Source organism: Monomorium pharaonis, chromosome 11, assembly GCF_013373865.1.
Source record: "Monomorium pharaonis isolate MP-MQ-018 chromosome 11, ASM1337386v2, whole genome shotgun sequence".
NCBI classification, from domain to species: domain Eukaryota; kingdom Metazoa; phylum Arthropoda; class Insecta; order Hymenoptera; family Formicidae; genus Monomorium; species Monomorium pharaonis.
Window position 1 is genome coordinate 6,143,203 of NC_050477.1, and position 17,747 is coordinate 6,160,949.

Sequence of the window (17,747 nt, forward strand, 5' to 3'; positions counted from 1 at the left end):
TTCTTCTTCATTCTTCTCTCGATATCGCCACCTCTTTCCCGCCCATTATAATTCACGATAATCGTTACCATATTATATTGAACATCACATATTATAGAAGAACAAGTATTAAAAGCGAGAAAATATTTTGCTAAAGCCTTTCTTTTTCTCTTTTCCGTGATAACTTTGCGGCATGCTCAATCCTGTCCTTTCACGAGATTCTTCTCTCGTCGTTTCAATCGACCTCACGCGTGATTTCTCCCGAATCGTATTCCGAATGTATCCCAGTAAAAAGAAAAGAAGAGTTAAGCAGGCGAATCTACGGTCGCTGCGTAAGATCGCTTCCCCTGAAGTTTTACAATCTGTTCGCAAGATTCGCAAGATTCGCATTATTCACGCTTCGGCTCGAGCAATTTTCTCTGCGCGCGAATCGGCACGCGTCTGTGCACAACAAGCTTGTCGAAGCTTCCTCTCGCGTTTCTCTATAAATAAATAGACACGCTAACTGACTCCGACTATTTTCCGATAGTATCCCTTTGGACCTTATTTATATCGATCTAAAGATGGAAATTCTGAAGGCGCGAGGAAGTTTTGCGAAATGACTGACATAACCGATGCCCACACACTTAAATTTATGAAAACGGCATCAAGAGGACATAAATTAGCAAAGCGACGGAGAAACGCGAGAATAATCTCGTACTTCTACTCATTGGCGGCCGAAACAGGAAATGCTAGTCGTGCACTGGACGCCACAGCAAACTCTAGCAACCGCTCGTGGCGTTAAATTATTCTTTTAGGGCGATTATTTATGGGCCCGGTGTAACCGTCGGTTCCCTACGCGGCGCATTTTTTCGATCCCAACTCGAGGGAATTCTTCCTTCTCCACGGTTTTACGCGTCCAGTAGTCTCTCCTCGCGGTGATTCCTTACCTCTGTGCGAATATTGGATGCGCGTTCGATTAGGATCGATTTTCACTCGACGCGGGATACAAATCCCGCGTGCCGCGTGAATACGTGGCTTATCGGTGAGAGTCGAAGTCGAGAACGCGGTTTCCCGTAAAGGCGGAGTAACGAGAGATTGTAGTAATCTGGTAGCGCATTGATAAGGTGAAGAAATAGAGAAAGAGAGGACAAAAGAGACATCAGGAGAAGAAGATACAGAGAAATAACGAAGAACAGTAGGAAACGGAGATTGCACCTGAAACGAAATGTGATGTGATGCGAATCGAACAAAGAGAATCGAATGAGGTTTTCGCGGAAAAATCGACACTCGCGTTCTTTAGAAAGAAAATTTACTTTTCTTTTTACCGACGAGCAAGCGCGACGAATCTGGAACACCTTTACATATTGTCTCGTATTTTTCGAAATAGTCGATTGGTCACATCTGGTGCTAAATTGTGTAACCGACGAGATCCGAAGCATTTCTTTCCTCGATGTTCACGGCTGAAGCTTTTCCCGGGCATTGTCCGCTCCCTCGCTTGGTGAGTTTGAGGTAGGTCGATCGACCAATGACTCACCCTTTGGACTCGGGTAAAGAGAGAGACTCTGGGCGGAGTGGCTTCCACGGTGGGCAGCGCATCCCATTATATCCACTGCGGCTCGTTAATATCGTGACATCCAATATCGCGTAATTATATACGTGTACTGTTGGCCGCATAAGTCCCGAACGATGGCGAGTTTCTCGCAAACTGATAATGAATCATCGAGTGGAGTAGTAAACGTGCCTCGTTGCTGTTCCGCAATATTTTTGTTTTCTTTTCCGAATAACATTCGCGCAGGGCTGAAGGAAATTTCAAAGTACGAGATGCTTGCTTATTTCAACAGGAGTAAAATTCACCGTATAAACTCGTAAAAGATATATCGCTCGATATGCTTCCGGAGACACACCAGCGTTCGTGCGCCCGTCGTCCCCGATAGCTCGAGGGTGTCCTTACTCTCTCTTCAAGGACCATCGTTCCTCTACATTTCCATAGAAGATTAACGGCCTAGTACAATCTACATTTTCCATCGTGAGATCTCGGCCGATGGACTCTCATCGAGAATCTTCTTGTACGAACGAACGTATTATTGTGAGGATTGCTACTTGAGTCCAAAGAAAAAGAGCATGGCGTGTGATCAGAAAGAGAAGCGGAAGAAAAAGACAGAGAGACCGGAGGGGGGAGGGAGAGAGAAAGAGAACGAAGCCGCGAGAGTAGGAGGAGGAGAACAAACGTTGGGCCGTAGAGTCAGTGGAGTTCAATCTTAATATAGTATGACCTCCACTGCCATTCGAGACAGTGTCGGACACGACGGCAGTTGCAACTGCGAGCGAGCAAGTTGTGAGTGAGAGAAAGGGAAACGGGGACCGCCCGATGGAGAAAGACACGGGGATGGAGCAAGAGTGATTAAAGAAGAAGAAGCGAGAAAGACGCGAAAAGAGAAGCGAGGGGAGGGGAGAGAGGAAGAGACGTGCTAGGAAACGCGTGCGTGCGTGCGTGCGTTGCACCTTATTTCCCAGTCCGATGAGTGAGCCTCGGTTATTTCAGAGACATCAGTTTCGAGAGAGAAAGAGAAGGAGAGAAGATATGGAGAGAATGCACGCGGTGAGAGAGACGATACATGCATGCACGCGTGCATGCATGCGTGCGTGCGTATATGCTTAGTCGTCGAGAGTGTCATCGATCTATTTCGAGAGGAGGCTGGAATTTCTGGCCTTCGCGAGGGGTCAGTACAAGAGAGACAGAGAAAGAGAAGGGTGGAGGAGGGGGAGAGAGGGGGAGAGAGAGAGAGAGAGAGAGAGAGAGAGAGAGAGAGAGAGAGAGAGAGAGAGAGAGAGAGAGAGAGAGAGAGAGAGAGAGAGAGAGGGAGAGAGGGATGAACGGGTCGTTACCACACCTGCGCGTGCACTCGCTGATCTGGACTGCCCGATGGTCAACGCACGAATGACCGCGTGCGTCTTTCTCGCCCGAGACCCATCCAAAGAAGGAGAAAGAGAAAGAGAGAAAGAGGGAAAATGACAGTCACGACGAAGCTCTCGGCTCACGATGGTCTGTTTTGGGAGAAGATATCGTTTCATTCATGCAATGTTGTTTTAACTTGGAATAGTTTGGAATAACAAAATTAAAAGTCTATTAATCGTCGATTCTTTGGTACATTTATATATATAATAAAATCGATTTTATATATTCGTATTGAAACATGAATAGAAGCCACAAAATAATATACATACAACTTTTTTGATAACAAGGTTTTTATTGTTTTTTTGATATTGTTTTCGTGAAGAATAATCCCGAGTTTTGGGAGTTTCCCAGATGTGAAAAATGAGGCAAAGCAAGGGATGAGGGCATGATTAATCGTTTTCAGTACGATAAGTCCACTTTACGAGGGAGTATTTGTACAGAGGTGGTAGCGAGTTATCGGCGAGTTATTGGAGTTTTCTCGGAGTATAACTCGCGCGCGTGTCGAGTGGGGTTATGTTAGAAGGGGACGACGGAAGAGTGGAAGAGAAAAGGGATGGATGGCACGCGGGAGGAAGAGGCGGCAGATCTAACGATATGGTGGGGAGGGAGTAGCGGTGGTGCTTGGCCGTTGCATTGTGGGGGTGTTGGCCTTCAACTTGACGGCGCAGTTTCACTGACCTGCCTGAGAAACCCGCCAGCTTCTTATGCCGGGGACCTACGGACGCATCCACGACGCCAAAGGGTACCGCTACTTAAGAGTCCATCGGGCCCTAAACAAACTCTGCTGTCGCCGACCGAGAAAGCTATGCATTCGAGATGTTAACTTTGTAGTTTCTCGATGCAATTTGAACGCAAAAGCGAGCATTTCTAAAAAGAAAGTCTTTGTTAGTATTTATTTTCTAAGAGAGATTAAATACAGAAATCGTGTCTTTATAATTAAAATATTTTATTCTAATAAAAAGAAAAATAACAAGTAAAATTTTTTTTTAATAAAATTGAGGATATATGACATTATATAGCGACATAAAGGTGTAATATTTAATATCTTGATAATTATTACAAGTTAGGTAAAGATATTATTTTTCCATTCTAATTTTTCGAGTATTCTTTACGTTAAAGTCTCAGTTGAAGTAAATTTCCAAAAAGAAGTTTCCTTTCTGTTGGGATATTTGGTGCGCAATTAAAGCAAAGACGAGCAGATGACTCACGAGTGTCGGATCTTTCCTTCATCGAAACATGTTACTTTGACCTTTCCAGAAGTACAGTAGCAATAAGAATTAGATTTTCGAATTTGCTCAAGTTTCTACAAACGTTAAAGTCATTTTCGATAATAAATTTCGACATATAGACAGTTTTATAATAATCCAAAATAAAGATTATCAAAAGGAAAAGGATAATATGGTTCAGCAAGGACAAATTTAGAAACGTCGACGCAGTCTATATGTTCGACGCCCTATGCACTCGAGTTACATGGAGCGTCTATAATGCAGCCACGAGGCGCGTGGAAGCCTGTAACTATTGATCCTGCAGCCTTTGGGGAGCCGCCGCCGCCGCCGCCGCTGCTGCTGCGGCGGCGGCGGCAGCTATTGCTGCTGCTGCTGCTGCTGCTGCTGCCGCTGCCATTGCCGCTGCCATTGCCGCTGCTGTTGCCGTTGCCGTTGCTATTGCTGCTGCAACAGATTTTAGCAACGTCACTCGAATGCGTGACGTATCGTGGGAATGGAGAGACCCAACTCCATCGAATAACATTTGTTTATGATTGTACTCAAACCTGGGGACCAAGGTGTCTTATGTGCATCAGTCTTGAATGACAAGTCTTGAATTTGACGGATACAAAGAATAAATTTACGGTTACCTCGTTGGAAATTATATTTTAACGATAGCGAAATCTCCTTCAGTCGCGATTGCATTTGAATGAACTGAAGTGTCTAATCGTTGCACACTCGAGCTGACTTGACGTCGAGTCCGGATTGAAATCCGGATTCGCTGGTCTACGATTCCACGGTACATACGGAACACAACGCGGCGGATCGAGAAAGACCGACCGAAAGACCCCGGACTCGTTCTTTTCGATCCTCTCTTCTCGTCTTCTCTCGTCCCTTAGACGAGGCGAACAAAGCAAAGGGTCCCCGAGCAAGCAACGTTCTCTCTGACGGACGGGGCCTTCTTTCTTTCTCCTGTCTTCCCTCTCCCTCCCTTCTCTCTTTCTCTCCTTTCCTCTTTTTCCTTATCTCTCTGTCTCGCCTCACCTTGGCCGCGGCCCTTCAACTGTCTACGACCCACGCCCCACCTCCTTCTCTCTTTCTCCGTTTGTACCACCACCATCGGTACCATCACCAACCACCATCGCCACCTTCCTCGAGGTTCTACGAGCACGGCAACCTTCTTCTCCTTGGCGGGTCTTCGCTCTCCTGCCGCGTGTCGTATACCTGTGCGCACGTTCGTCTCGCACGCACGCACGCACGCACTCGCGCGCGCGAGCCCGGGTATTCTCCGATCTACCTCGTCCACCTGCCTCTACCTCGACGCGGAGTTATTTACCCGAACCGAAGCCGCTCTGGTTCGCCCTAGGCGAATTTCCGGAATAAGGGAGAGAGAACCTTCGAGAAGCGGAAACTCTGGCGAACGAGCAAACGCCCGAGCGTTCAAGTTGCAGAGTTGTTTTCAGGAATTTCTTATCTAGAAATATAATTTTATTTCAAAATTGAAATGTTTCCAAACGGTCTTAAATAGTAAACGTTAAAGAAGATAGTTCCCATTTGTCTTCCTAATACAAAAATACATTTACTACTTAGACAATATATGCACGAATTATATACGAATTTCATCATATTTTTCTCACAGCGTCACGTGTTATGCAGCTGAATTGTAGCTCTAATAACATTTATATATTCGGGATGACTTTACGGTGTTCTCATACTTTCTGACAAGTCAGTCAATTTCTTTCCTGAGTGTATTGTAATTGTGGTACTATGTTCTGAAAAAGGACAGAAAACCAACGGGTCAAACAAAACAAAGAATTTCTTTGCGCACATACGTGTCACCAAACGCCACATACGGGCGTTTTGTTCTGTATTCGACATCAGGATTACGCGTCGCGGTGTACGGCGGGCCCAAAGAAGCGGAATTATTGTTCATGACATTGCTACGCTCGTGTCGTACCTATGTACGACAAGATATCGCTAGGCTTGGAGCCTTTACTTTTAGTCCCTTAGTCGAGAGGCGAGTTTTCAAGTGCGAACAAAGTAATTTCGGAGAATTTATTCGTGGCCTTGCTCTTCTTGCGCTCTTTTGCCCCGAATTCTGCCTCGTCACATTTCGCTTTCTTATATCGCATAGTGCGCGTTGGAAAATATGATTGCGAGGAAATGACGAGGGAAGGAGGCGAAGAGAGAAAGAAACCGTCGTATAGTGGCGCTGGTCAAGAGAAAGAGAGAGAGAGAGAAAGAGAGAAAGGGAGACGAAAAAGCGTGGTATGCGATGCAGCGTACATACATCGCCTTTTCTCCTTTCATCGACGACGAAGGAGAGAGTGAACTGAATGAAAGAGGCTCGGAGGGGGGGGGGGTGAGAGGAGGATAGAGCGAGATCGAGGATAGAGATGGAGAAAGAGAAACGGAAGGTTCCCAGGATGAGCGCGAGATGGAAACGACGGGAGAGGAGCCAGGAGCAGCAAAGGAAGGAAGGAGGAGGGAGGAGTGGTTCACCTGCATTGCTAGCATTGCGCTGGCTCAAGGCCAAAGAGTCTGCGAGACCGAGGACCAGACCGGGTCGGGACCTCCTTCCTTCCAGTTTCCTGCACCCTGCTCTCTCTCTCTCTCTCTCTTCGTTCTTTTCTTGACGCTCTATCCTTCTGTACGCAAACAATTGCATCATGAACGTGCTGCTACTTTTGAAGGCTTATTACGCGCGTGTGAGCACCTTCGTGCACCGAAATACAAGAAAAAAGTCGCGTGCCACGAGGGTGCACAGTAGAGTAATAATTGTAATCAATTTTCTTTCATTACGCCACAACACATATTAATATTTTTTTTTACATTTTATTCGATTGCGTGTTTAAAAGTAGAGGGGGTGGACGCAGTAACTCTGTTAAATATTTAATATTCGAGTGGAATGAGGAATATTGATGTGAATTAATGAGTTTCTTTGTTGGTTTGATTGCAGGTTGCAAGATCAAAGCCCTTCGAGCGAAAACGAACACCTACATCAAAACGCCGGTGCGCGGTGAAGAACCCGTCTTCGTCGTCACTGGTCGCAAGGAGGACGTGGCCCGTGCGAAGCGCGAGATTCTATCCGCCGCGGAACACTTCTCGCAGATTCGCGCGTCGCGCAAGAGCTCACTGGGCGCTCTTCTGGGCGCGCCACCCGGGCCACCCACGACGATGCCTGGTCACGTAACGATTCAGGTACGAGTGCCCTACAGAGTAGTGGGTCTGGTCGTAGGCCCTAAAGGCGCGACCATCAAGCGAATTCAGCATCAGACGCATACGTATATCGTGACGCCTAGTCGCGACAAAGAGCCCGTATTCGAGGTGACGGGACTACCGGAGAGCGTCGAGGCGGCCAAACGTGAAATTCAGGCTCACATCACCCTGCGAACCGGCACTGCGCCCGGCGTCGTCGACGAGTCCGATTTGTTGGGTGCTCTCTGTCGCGGCACTCTCGGTTCAACGGTTATCACTATTCAAAATCTCGATCAACAGGGATCCAACAGTTCCAGCAGCTCCAACGGAGCGTTCTCGAGCAGTGCTAGCTGCAGCAGTTCATCAAGCAGCACCGGTGGAATAGGGATGAACGACCTCGTCGCTATTTGGGGTGGAATGGAGAGAGACGAGGGGCTCGGCGAATCGCCGTCGTTCGAGTCGCAGCCGACCTCGACATCGTCGATCTGGTCGTTCCCGAGCGTCACGCTACCCTCGAGGCCGTCGCCGCCGGCAACGGCGAGTCCGGCGTCGCCCACGGATTCGCTTCTGGGCGGCGCACGGCGAGACTGCGTCGTATGCGGCGACAAGGAAGTCACCGCGGCACTGGTACCCTGCGGACACAATCTCTTCTGCATGGACTGCGGTAATCGGGTTTGCGAGGGCCAAGATCCAAGTTGCCCGGTATGCTCCAGACGTGTCTTGCAGGTGCTCCGTATTTTCTCCTCCTAAAAGGGGAGGGGGGCCCCGCTGAGCCACCGCCCGTCAGTCTCCCGTGTCGCGATACCCGGTGTACGCAGCGGCTGCACCCGCAGCAACGACCTTCTACCGCTCCTCGAGCATGGCCGGTTAATAACTGTTCCAACAGACGTGACGACGAAGTTGGAGAGCAACGTTCGCGGCGCCAACGCCGCGACAACGACGGTGCCTGCGCGACGATAATTCTTTTGGCAGTCCTTAAACTTGGCCTTTTTTCTTCATCGCTGTCATCGCTCTCGTCATTGTCGCCATCATCGTCGTCGTCGTCGTCGTCGTCGTCGTCGTCGTCATCATCCATCATCGTCGTCGTCATCATCGTCATCTTACTATGCCGGTGTCGTCAGGGGACCGAACGCGCACAAAGTCTCAATTCCACGGCTGCCAATAATCTCTTTTATGCGACGGGGATTCACCTCGACGAATCGACCGTTCGGGGCCGATCGTCGAGTTCGTCGAGTTCCCGCTGACCGGATACAACGAAGCCAGCTTTTAAGTTCTACGAGATATATATTTAAAGAGACAGAGATAGGGATGGAAACACTTACCCACCGTCATCGTCATCGCTTCCCCCTACCTTCGCTTCCCCTGTACTCCATCCGCCTACTATTCCTCCTGTCCCTTGAAGCTTGCATAGATTGGGCTCGCGGCTCGTCGAGTACTCTAATAAGCCTCGAGGTATGAGTGAGTGAGTGAGAGAGAGAGAGAGAGAGAGAGAGAGAGCGAGAGAGAGAACGGTATGCGAGAGTACTGAATGAGCAACTCCCATCGTACCGTCTAGACTAAAGTGCGAGAAAAAAAGCCTCTCTATTGCCCGCAAAAGATCGACACTGCAATATTCTACGACTGATATTAGTAGCGAGACTGATGATTACCGAGACGCTACTGTCTTTTCTTTCCACCGCGGAGGCTATGGTCTGAAATCGATCAAATGAGACACGGACCGATTAGTCTCATCGTCAAACTTTTGACTACACGCCACTGTTTTGCTATTTTTTATATAACTCTGCTCGTTCCTGAGATTTCTTTGGGTCGAACGTTTGCTGGGGAACGGAGGCGGCTTGTTTAGCATGATGGATCTTAAAGCTTTGTGAATTTTCCTTTTCGTTTTTTTAATAACTATGACTGAATGAATCGCGTGTAAATCATATCCAAAGAAATAACTTCCGATTTTCTGACTGCTTTTTAAGCTTTGTATATCATATTCGGTCAAAGCATGCTTACGTTCGTATCTTCGACTGTTAATCTTTTTAATCGGTGATGAACCAAGAAGAAGATACGTATCTAATGTTTTATTTGTCTAACCTGCGATGCTTGATTTTGTGCCAAAAGGGCTAGACAAAAAAAAATATTATCTTGATAATTTTGCAACTGCACTCTGGATAGCCTTGCGATTCTTGCAAGCTCACTTATATATTTTTCCTATTAAAAAAAAAAGCGTACAATATAGTTTTGATCTCAGCGTTCACTCGGAACGCGCGTAGAAAGTGTTAAGTTCATCGATCCAGAAAGGGGTTTTCCGTTGCCGAGTGTACAATTACAAACTCGACGAACCTGCGAGCTGCGGTCGCTAGTGCGACAGCGAAGATTACTGAGAATTATCTACACATACACGAATCACAGATACGTATACACAAATACATACGCGCATACGCATACTACACACATTGGATACACTGATAGATGATCTCGCACAGACATCCTACACGTGAAAAAGAGAGGGAAAAGAAGAGAGGGTCACGGGCCCCTCGATTCGCCACGAAATCACGTAGTGAATATATAGCGGATGGCGCGTTCGTTCCACCCGGCTTCCCTCGCCATTAGAGTATTATCTTAAAATAATATTTCTTTACATAAGCAAAATAGCAATGGAAAAAAATAATAGCTCTAATATATATGAACATAAATATATGTGTACATGTATGTATGTGTACATATATATTTCTATATACAATACATACGACGTGTTAGAAAATATGGCAGTGGTGCGAAAGTGTGAGCGAAAGGGCTAATACGCGTGTGGATGACTAAAATGGAGAAAGAGAGACATAGACGACAAATGATATTTTGTCGACGAAATCTAGATTTTGTATTTTTCGCGTATTTCACCGACGGGACGACGGGTGGTCTTGGGCCGCAACGCCATATAGAGAGAAAGAGAGAATTATCAACACATATTACCTAGGAATATGTTGCACGAAGTGCGTAGAGAAAATTGCAGAAAATTATGTGGATTTAAAAAAGGGAGAGAATAGAACGTAACGCGTAAGTCGAGGGGCCGCGTGTCCACTCTCGGGCAGGAAGAACAAGCGGAAAAAACGGGGTCGGTCGATGGCGCCGGCAGCTCTTGCGAGTTGTATTTTTCAACTCGTGATAACCGAGCGGATCGCTTAAAAATCCGACGCTAAACGATACTCGTTTCACGTTAGGGATCGACAAATGCATACGTAGTAGTGTCTTTTTGTTTTTTTTTTTTTCGTTTGGAAAGACATAATCGTATATATTATCGCTATATTACCTTTGCATTAATATAAATATATCTATGTATGTATACCGCATATGGATATATATCGGATCACGCATCCGTCATATACGTCCATATTATTCTCTATACGATATGTCACTGTACCGCTTCCTCTCCGAGATCACTGAGAGGAGAGACGAGTGCCGAATGTCTCTCATTACTTTTAGAGAACGGGAGAAATTTGTGACATCGTCCTGTTCTCTCCCGTTCTCGTGGACGAGCATCGTGCTTTCGCAGGGGCGATCTTAAGGGTTCCCCCATTAGACGCAAGGGTGCATCGAGACCGCGATGTTCGTCCTTCATTGTCGTATCCATGAGAGGGAGCTCGGTACGTGTCCCTACGACCCGTTTCTGCATATATAATCTCGTTTCGAAGAAAGACGAAAGAGGGGAAGAAGCTAATCAAACGGGGGTTTCACAATAGGGCCCTAACGCGCGCGTGACAGGAGAGACGATACTCCGAATTTTTACTCTCGAACAGCAAACGCGATAGCTTAAAACGTTAACTGCGGGAGATACATTCGATTCTTCCGCGTATTTTCGTTTTTCCTCGCTTCGATATCGAGTTCCACTCCACGTTCCACTTTTCTTTTTAGCCCTTGTCATCGTCCCCTCGACTTCCTTGCCTTCTCCTCTCTCCCCTCCCAAGGCTCCTATATCGTTGTCTGCATTTCTATTTTTTTATCAAAAGTTCTTGTCAATCGTTGCCATTTTTTAAACGAATATATGCTCAAGTCGCAGCTCCGAATAAGTCGAGATATATATACATATAATACATATTACATATATATAAATATATATTATATATATTTAAATCGCCCATCTTGTGATGGACGTTGGAAGATGAGAGAGAATATTTTTTCGATTTTTCTGAACACGAAAGACTCGACCTTTTTATTTTTTATTTTTTAATTTTCATCGCGCGCGAAGATGTCTCCGTTCGCCGTGTGCCGCTTCGTTTCGTGTTTCTCTACTCCAGTTCCTTTTGTGTTTCCCGCATATACCGCGCGATCTTCGTTCTGGACTCTACACACATACACACATACACACGCACACGCACTCGTGCACGCGCGACACACGAACGAAGAATCGTACTCCACTCACGCACTCTCTCCGCACGCGCTAAACGCACGCTAAAAATAAATTCGCGTACGCACGAGCCCTGGAGGATGCGGGAAAAACATGCGCGAAAGATATTTGTATATTATTATTTGTTACTTGTATAACGTCATAAACAAACACACTTTACGGACACCAAACGCGAATGAACATGTACACACATACTTGACACCCACGCGTAACACACGAAAGACACACGTGCACCAATAACACGTTGATGCATAACAGAAGCGTATATTTATATATTATAATAATCGAGAAGTAAAGAGAGAGAAAGAAGTTTATTTTATATTTAAGTTCGAAGTAAAATAAATTCTATTTTTTCTATGTTAAGTATAAAAGAAAAAAGATGTGGTAAAAAAATAGTATGGTGATGTGAAACACACAACACACACATATATATATACACATATATATTATATTATTATATATATATATATATATACATACACACACATAATATAAAATATATTTATAGGTATTCTCTTTAGCATCTACGTTCCGAAAGAACGCCGCGCAGTCGCGAGCGCGAAAAATGGCAAGCGGCTGGCATACACGTGCGTATATAATGTAGATCGTATCAGATAATCTCTCATTAACTTTGCTATAATAAGTCTGAGAATCCGTTCAGGATTTCACGGGCGCACGCGTATGTGAGATTCAGGAGGTGATAAAAAAAGTGGAGAGGGCGATAAAACAGGACAAAAAAAGAAAGAATCGGACAAACGCTAATGAGAAACGAGAATTTTTTTTAGACGAGAAATTCTAGAAAGCGAGACAGAAAAACGGCGGGAAGGAAATCTCATCAATTCCACGTATATGTGTATATTATGCGTGCGTTTATACAATTTGATTGAATTAAGAGTATAGAAAGAATGATATTAAAATAATATATTATATATTTAAATTAGCGAAAGAGAGAGAGAGAGAGAGAGAGAGAGAGAATATAAGATGCTGATATTACTTATTATTCCATGACGAAAAGTATGTTCTTAATGGGTGCGCGAGGAGAGAAACACACGCGGGCAAAGAGAGAGGAGCGTGAGAACTTCCGGAAACGGAAGGACGGAAGAAGCTTGGATTTAAAAAGTAGAAAGTATAGCGATGGAAATGATAGTAGATTAAACATGAAAGAGAGGGATATAGGATTAGGATGTAGGGTGGTTGCCAGAACTCGGAATGTGACGCCAAACTCGAAACAGAAGAAACGGCGCGTGTGTGTGGGCAGGGAGCTGGAGAGGGGATACGGAAAGCGGATCAAGTTTCGATGATTTTGTCATCTCCCCGTCCCCCCACCCCCCTTTTTTAACGATCGAATCGGATGCTGGATAGCGGAGTCCGGGAGTTTGAAATATTGAGACGTGATACGAAACGTTCAAAGTTCCGACACATATTTTTTTATAGAGAAATATAGATCGCGCAAAATTTTAGCTTTTAATCATCTGTTATTATAAGTGGTGCTTTAGAAAAGAATCTAAAAAATTTTTGAAATGTGTTGCATGCATTGTAATTTGATTGTGAAGTTTGGTATCAAAGTTCTTGTTTAATTTTTATTGCGCGTCGAAATCTAAAATCATTCGAAGGAATTTTCACGTCGTCACTCAGTCTTCCTTACGATCGCGATCCTCATTGCGTTCGAACCGTGTTTCGGCAACTCTCGAGTGGTAACGACGGAAAGAAAGTTTGGATCTGTGGACTAAAACGTTTAGCAATTCACGAGGGCGAATGGGGTGGATATCTCAGGACGAAAAAAAAAATCGTTGAGAACCTCCGCTAGACTTTGGGACAATCCTGCTGCAATTGTCACGTTAACCGAAAAAAAAAAAGAAATACGCGCACAGGAGTACAAGCATTTAGGTAGTCTTCACTTTGGCCGAGGTTCCGAATCGCAGGGTTGCTGGTGTTTATCGTTGTTTCACTATCGTCATCATACGTTTCATTATACGTACACGGACTTGCTAGGCATGTACGCATCTCTTTTTTCAGTTTGAATTGATACTTTATATTAAATCACGATCTAACATCTCGAATTTCAATCGATTCGGAAAACCGCGCGATCTCTCTTTAAGCTGTCGTTTATTCATCGCGTAGGGCATCTATGGTTGTCGCTTCATCGCCATTCGTTATTGACACCGCAACAGAAAAACGAGGGGCAGACGTATTTCGCATAATTTAACAAAGTGCCATACGTAAATCAAAAGCTGATCGCGCGCCGATAAGTGATAATAGACGAGCGATAGTTTAACTAATCGTCAACGGTAACGAAGCGCGAGTCAGGGAAATTTTTATAATTATTCCGTGACTATCGAATGTTGATAGTAAGAAGGAAAGAGAGATAATTCTTGACATCGCTCTCTCGCTTCTTTGAACAAACATTTACTCTTCTCGCGTATTTATGTACGTTCATTCTGTATATCCGCACTCGCTCGTCGCAGAGACATTCGCGTATGATGCTGTCGAAACACGCACTCGCGAATATACCGATAATATGGTTAATAAAAAGGGACATGGCGCGTCTAGTTTTAGAGGCGTTCTGTAACAAGTAACTTAACTGATAAGGTGTCGCGCGTGTGACATAAGATTTTAATAATTGTAAAATATTAAACTTTAATGATTATAATATAGCCATTGGCTGTGACCGATAACTGCCATTTTCTTAATCGAGAAATAAAAAAAGGAGTAATAAACGTGAAAGCAAAAAAAAGTAGTAAGTGGTTCCGTACTCGGGCCGCAGATCACATGCACACACTTGCGTTTACACAAGCTACTGGCATACATTTACACATTTACGGATACACACACACACGCACACACACACACACACTCGTGCGCACACGAATTAAAATGTAAGAACAGAAAATATCGCTTACACGATTTTCGCGACAGAGAGATGCGGGAAGAGTTTCACGACGCGAAAAGTCTATCGAACAGGATAATAAGCACAGAGAGAAATCGATAACTAACAAATCGATTTGACGACGATAGTAGAAACGAAAATGGTCGGTTTATCGACGATGGTGGAAAAAGAAAAAAATGGTTATCGTATATCGAAACGTATACTCGAGCAAACACCGCGCGAGAAATCGTCTGTCGACCCCTCTCGGCTTCGATCCAGCAGCAATCCCTATTCACCCTCGCAACATTAAAACCTCGAGTAAGGTAATAAAGTAAAACGTATTGTTAATGATGTCAGAGAGAGAGAAAGAAAAAGAAAGCGCAGACATACACACATTTTAAATACGACGATACATATCTCCAAGTATAATAATTAAATGTAAGAAAGATTATATAACTTTAGTAGATGGCAGAGTAATAAGGGAATTTATGAAAAAAGAGATAATTTAACTAGAAATATATCGATGGATATAAATAGATATATATATATATATACACATACACACACAAACTCTCTTTCTATATATATATATAAAGAGAGAGAGAGAGAGAGAGGAAAAAATAATGATCGTTGTTGCTTAATTTAACTCTATTTACTATATGATTATATTCTATTGAATAGGTATATATAGCTGATGATTAATATTATTATATTAATGCTGATTATATTAAAATTATTATTATTATTAATAAGTTTTATTGCGTCAATGCTTTTTTATCATATTATAAATTATATATTATTAATTATTAATATTGGTCTATATATATATAGTATATATTTCATGTAGTTTTTGTTTGTGCATAGCACGTCTCACGCAGTATCGAGTTTTTCGCGAGATTTTTTACGGAACAACCGACGATCTTTTAGTGTGAGATTGTTTTATTTGTTAATTTTCCGCGCTTTCTTCGCGCCTTCATCTCGCCCGTTTCTCGTTTGAGCGCTCCTCCCGGGATTTTCCGCTGCGAAAGAAAAAATTAACGTTTCTCTCAGCCTCGCATCCCCGTTTCGTTTCCCTTTTCGATCGTTTCCCTTCCTTCTTCCTTTCCTCTTTTTATTTTATTATTTTCGTAGCTTGCGCGAGCTATCGGCCGGCGACGATGGATAGTGATTGGACATGAGTGAGAACGTTTCAATATCTCTAATATATATACGTATACTATAAAATATGATATAAACACATACACACATACACACACAAATTTACATATTAAACACAGCGTACACAAATATTTCTATGATGTTTCGCGATTGCCGTTTAAAGAAGACCGCGCGTCCAAAAACAGCTTTTATAATTACTCTATATGATTATTATTCCTGCATTATTGGGAACATTGTCGCTACGTATTTAGGCCGCTACTCGTATACTCGCAGCGTAGCTCTCCAAAATAATCAATCGAATAAGTTGCCGGAAGTTAATACAGGTAACGCTCGAGAACGTGCGTGACCGTATTCCATATCCCATGACAGTATTTCCCATATTCTCGCGTATCCCGCGACGGTATTTAATTTAACCATTACTTATACGTATTTACTTAATTATTTTAAAGAACTTGGTTAGATCCAGACAGGGCTACGTCCGCCTCAAGAGCGTGTCTGTTTCTTCTAGACTACATTATTAATTATTACTTACATAATTAATGAACTTACATAAGAAATAAATTATTACGAAACGCGTGTGTTTCTCGGGCGATACACTGTCGATGCGCGATTGTTATCCGGACTGATGGTAGGGAACGGTGATCCGATCGAGGAAAATTAACGTATCGTCGGTTGCGCGGCTGCGTTTTTCAGCTCTCAGCCCACAAACTCGATCTCAGAAATGACATGGAATTATCTTATCAGTTTTTTAAGCTCTCTCTCTCAATTCCGCTTGCTTCTTCATGTGATTTCGCGTACGCGGTATAAATTCAATTTCGCGTTAAAATTTGACGTAAGTTCTTTTTAAGAATTTTTTTGCGTTCGCGTTGGCGCGACGTCTCTTCATTCCTTTTTTCGCGCTCATTGCATGCTTTTCTTATCGATTTTGCGCCAGTCTTTGTCGTTTTTTTTTTGTTGTTTTACATCTATATGAAGAAATATATAAGTTAATTATTGCGCGATGAAACAGTTCAGGGGGGTTGCACTCTTTTTCTCAGATTTTGCGAGCGTAAGGGATTTTCAAAGGCAATAGGCTGTGTGATGCAAAGCCGACTGTGGTGCGAACTTTTGTAAAGGGCGATCCGAGAGAGGCAACCGCCCCTGAGACTATAGAAATCAGTATTTCAGAAAAAAAGATATATATGAATACATATATTACTATTATTAATATTATTGTAATTGATGATATATTCTTATTGTCGTATACAACTAAAGATTGAAGACATCTGAGCCTTGTTCCTCCGACAAGTGGACATAAGCGTGAGGGAGAAATCAAGCTGCACTGAGTAGTCGTGCAAAACAAATCAGATTGTCGGTTTTATTATAGTGAGATATTAGATTTGATTATAGTGAGATACGAGTTCAAGAAACGACTAATTAAGGCAAGCGTTGAGATGCATTCGACTGAGAAACATTAAAAAAGAAACAAAGTAGACAGAGAAAAGGAGGAAAATGGAAAAATGGAAAATATAATTTTGACTTAAAAGTGACATTAGAAAAATTCTTACGATATTCTTTAATTATCTTTAATTATATATTGTGCATGAAATATATAAACGCATTATTGTAGTTATCGCATTATTATGATTATGATTATTATATTATTATATCATATATCATATATATTGAATGTTGTGCTCAGTGTTTTTTTTGTGGCCCCTGCAATGCGACGATGCGGGGGTTCGAACGGGAGGGAGAAAGAATGAAGATCTTTTTATCAGAGAGATTCTTAATATATGTAATGCGAAGATATTTTATGTTCGATGTTTTAATTTCAGTTTAATGTATCTATCATTTAAGTATGTGTAACTATTATTAGTCTAGTATTCCCCTTTCGCTTTTCGCCCGTGCTTTCATCGTTCCTTTTCTCTCTCTCTCTCTCTTTCTCTCTCTCTCTCTCTCTCTCTCTCTCTCTCTCTGCCTGTTATTCTTTTCTTTAAATATTAATTCTTTTTTCGTATATCGTTCTTTTTTCTC

The 17,747-nt window shown here is 43.3% G+C and overlaps 1 protein-coding gene across 1 annotated transcript in view; it reads left to right on the forward strand.

The window, feature by feature from the left end:
* LOC105829187 (RNA-binding protein MEX3B) overlaps nt 1-11,294 on the forward strand; it is a 35,332-nt gene extending 24,038 nt beyond the window's left edge. Inside the window, exon 2 of the mRNA XM_028191300.2 lies at nt 7,082-11,294. Coding sequence (XP_028047101.1) covers nt 7,082-8,070 — 989 coding nt within the window. The 3' untranslated portion in view covers nt 8,071-11,294. The remainder of the gene's footprint in view (nt 1-7,081) is intronic.
* Nucleotides 11,295-17,747: the final 6,453 nt, after the last annotated feature.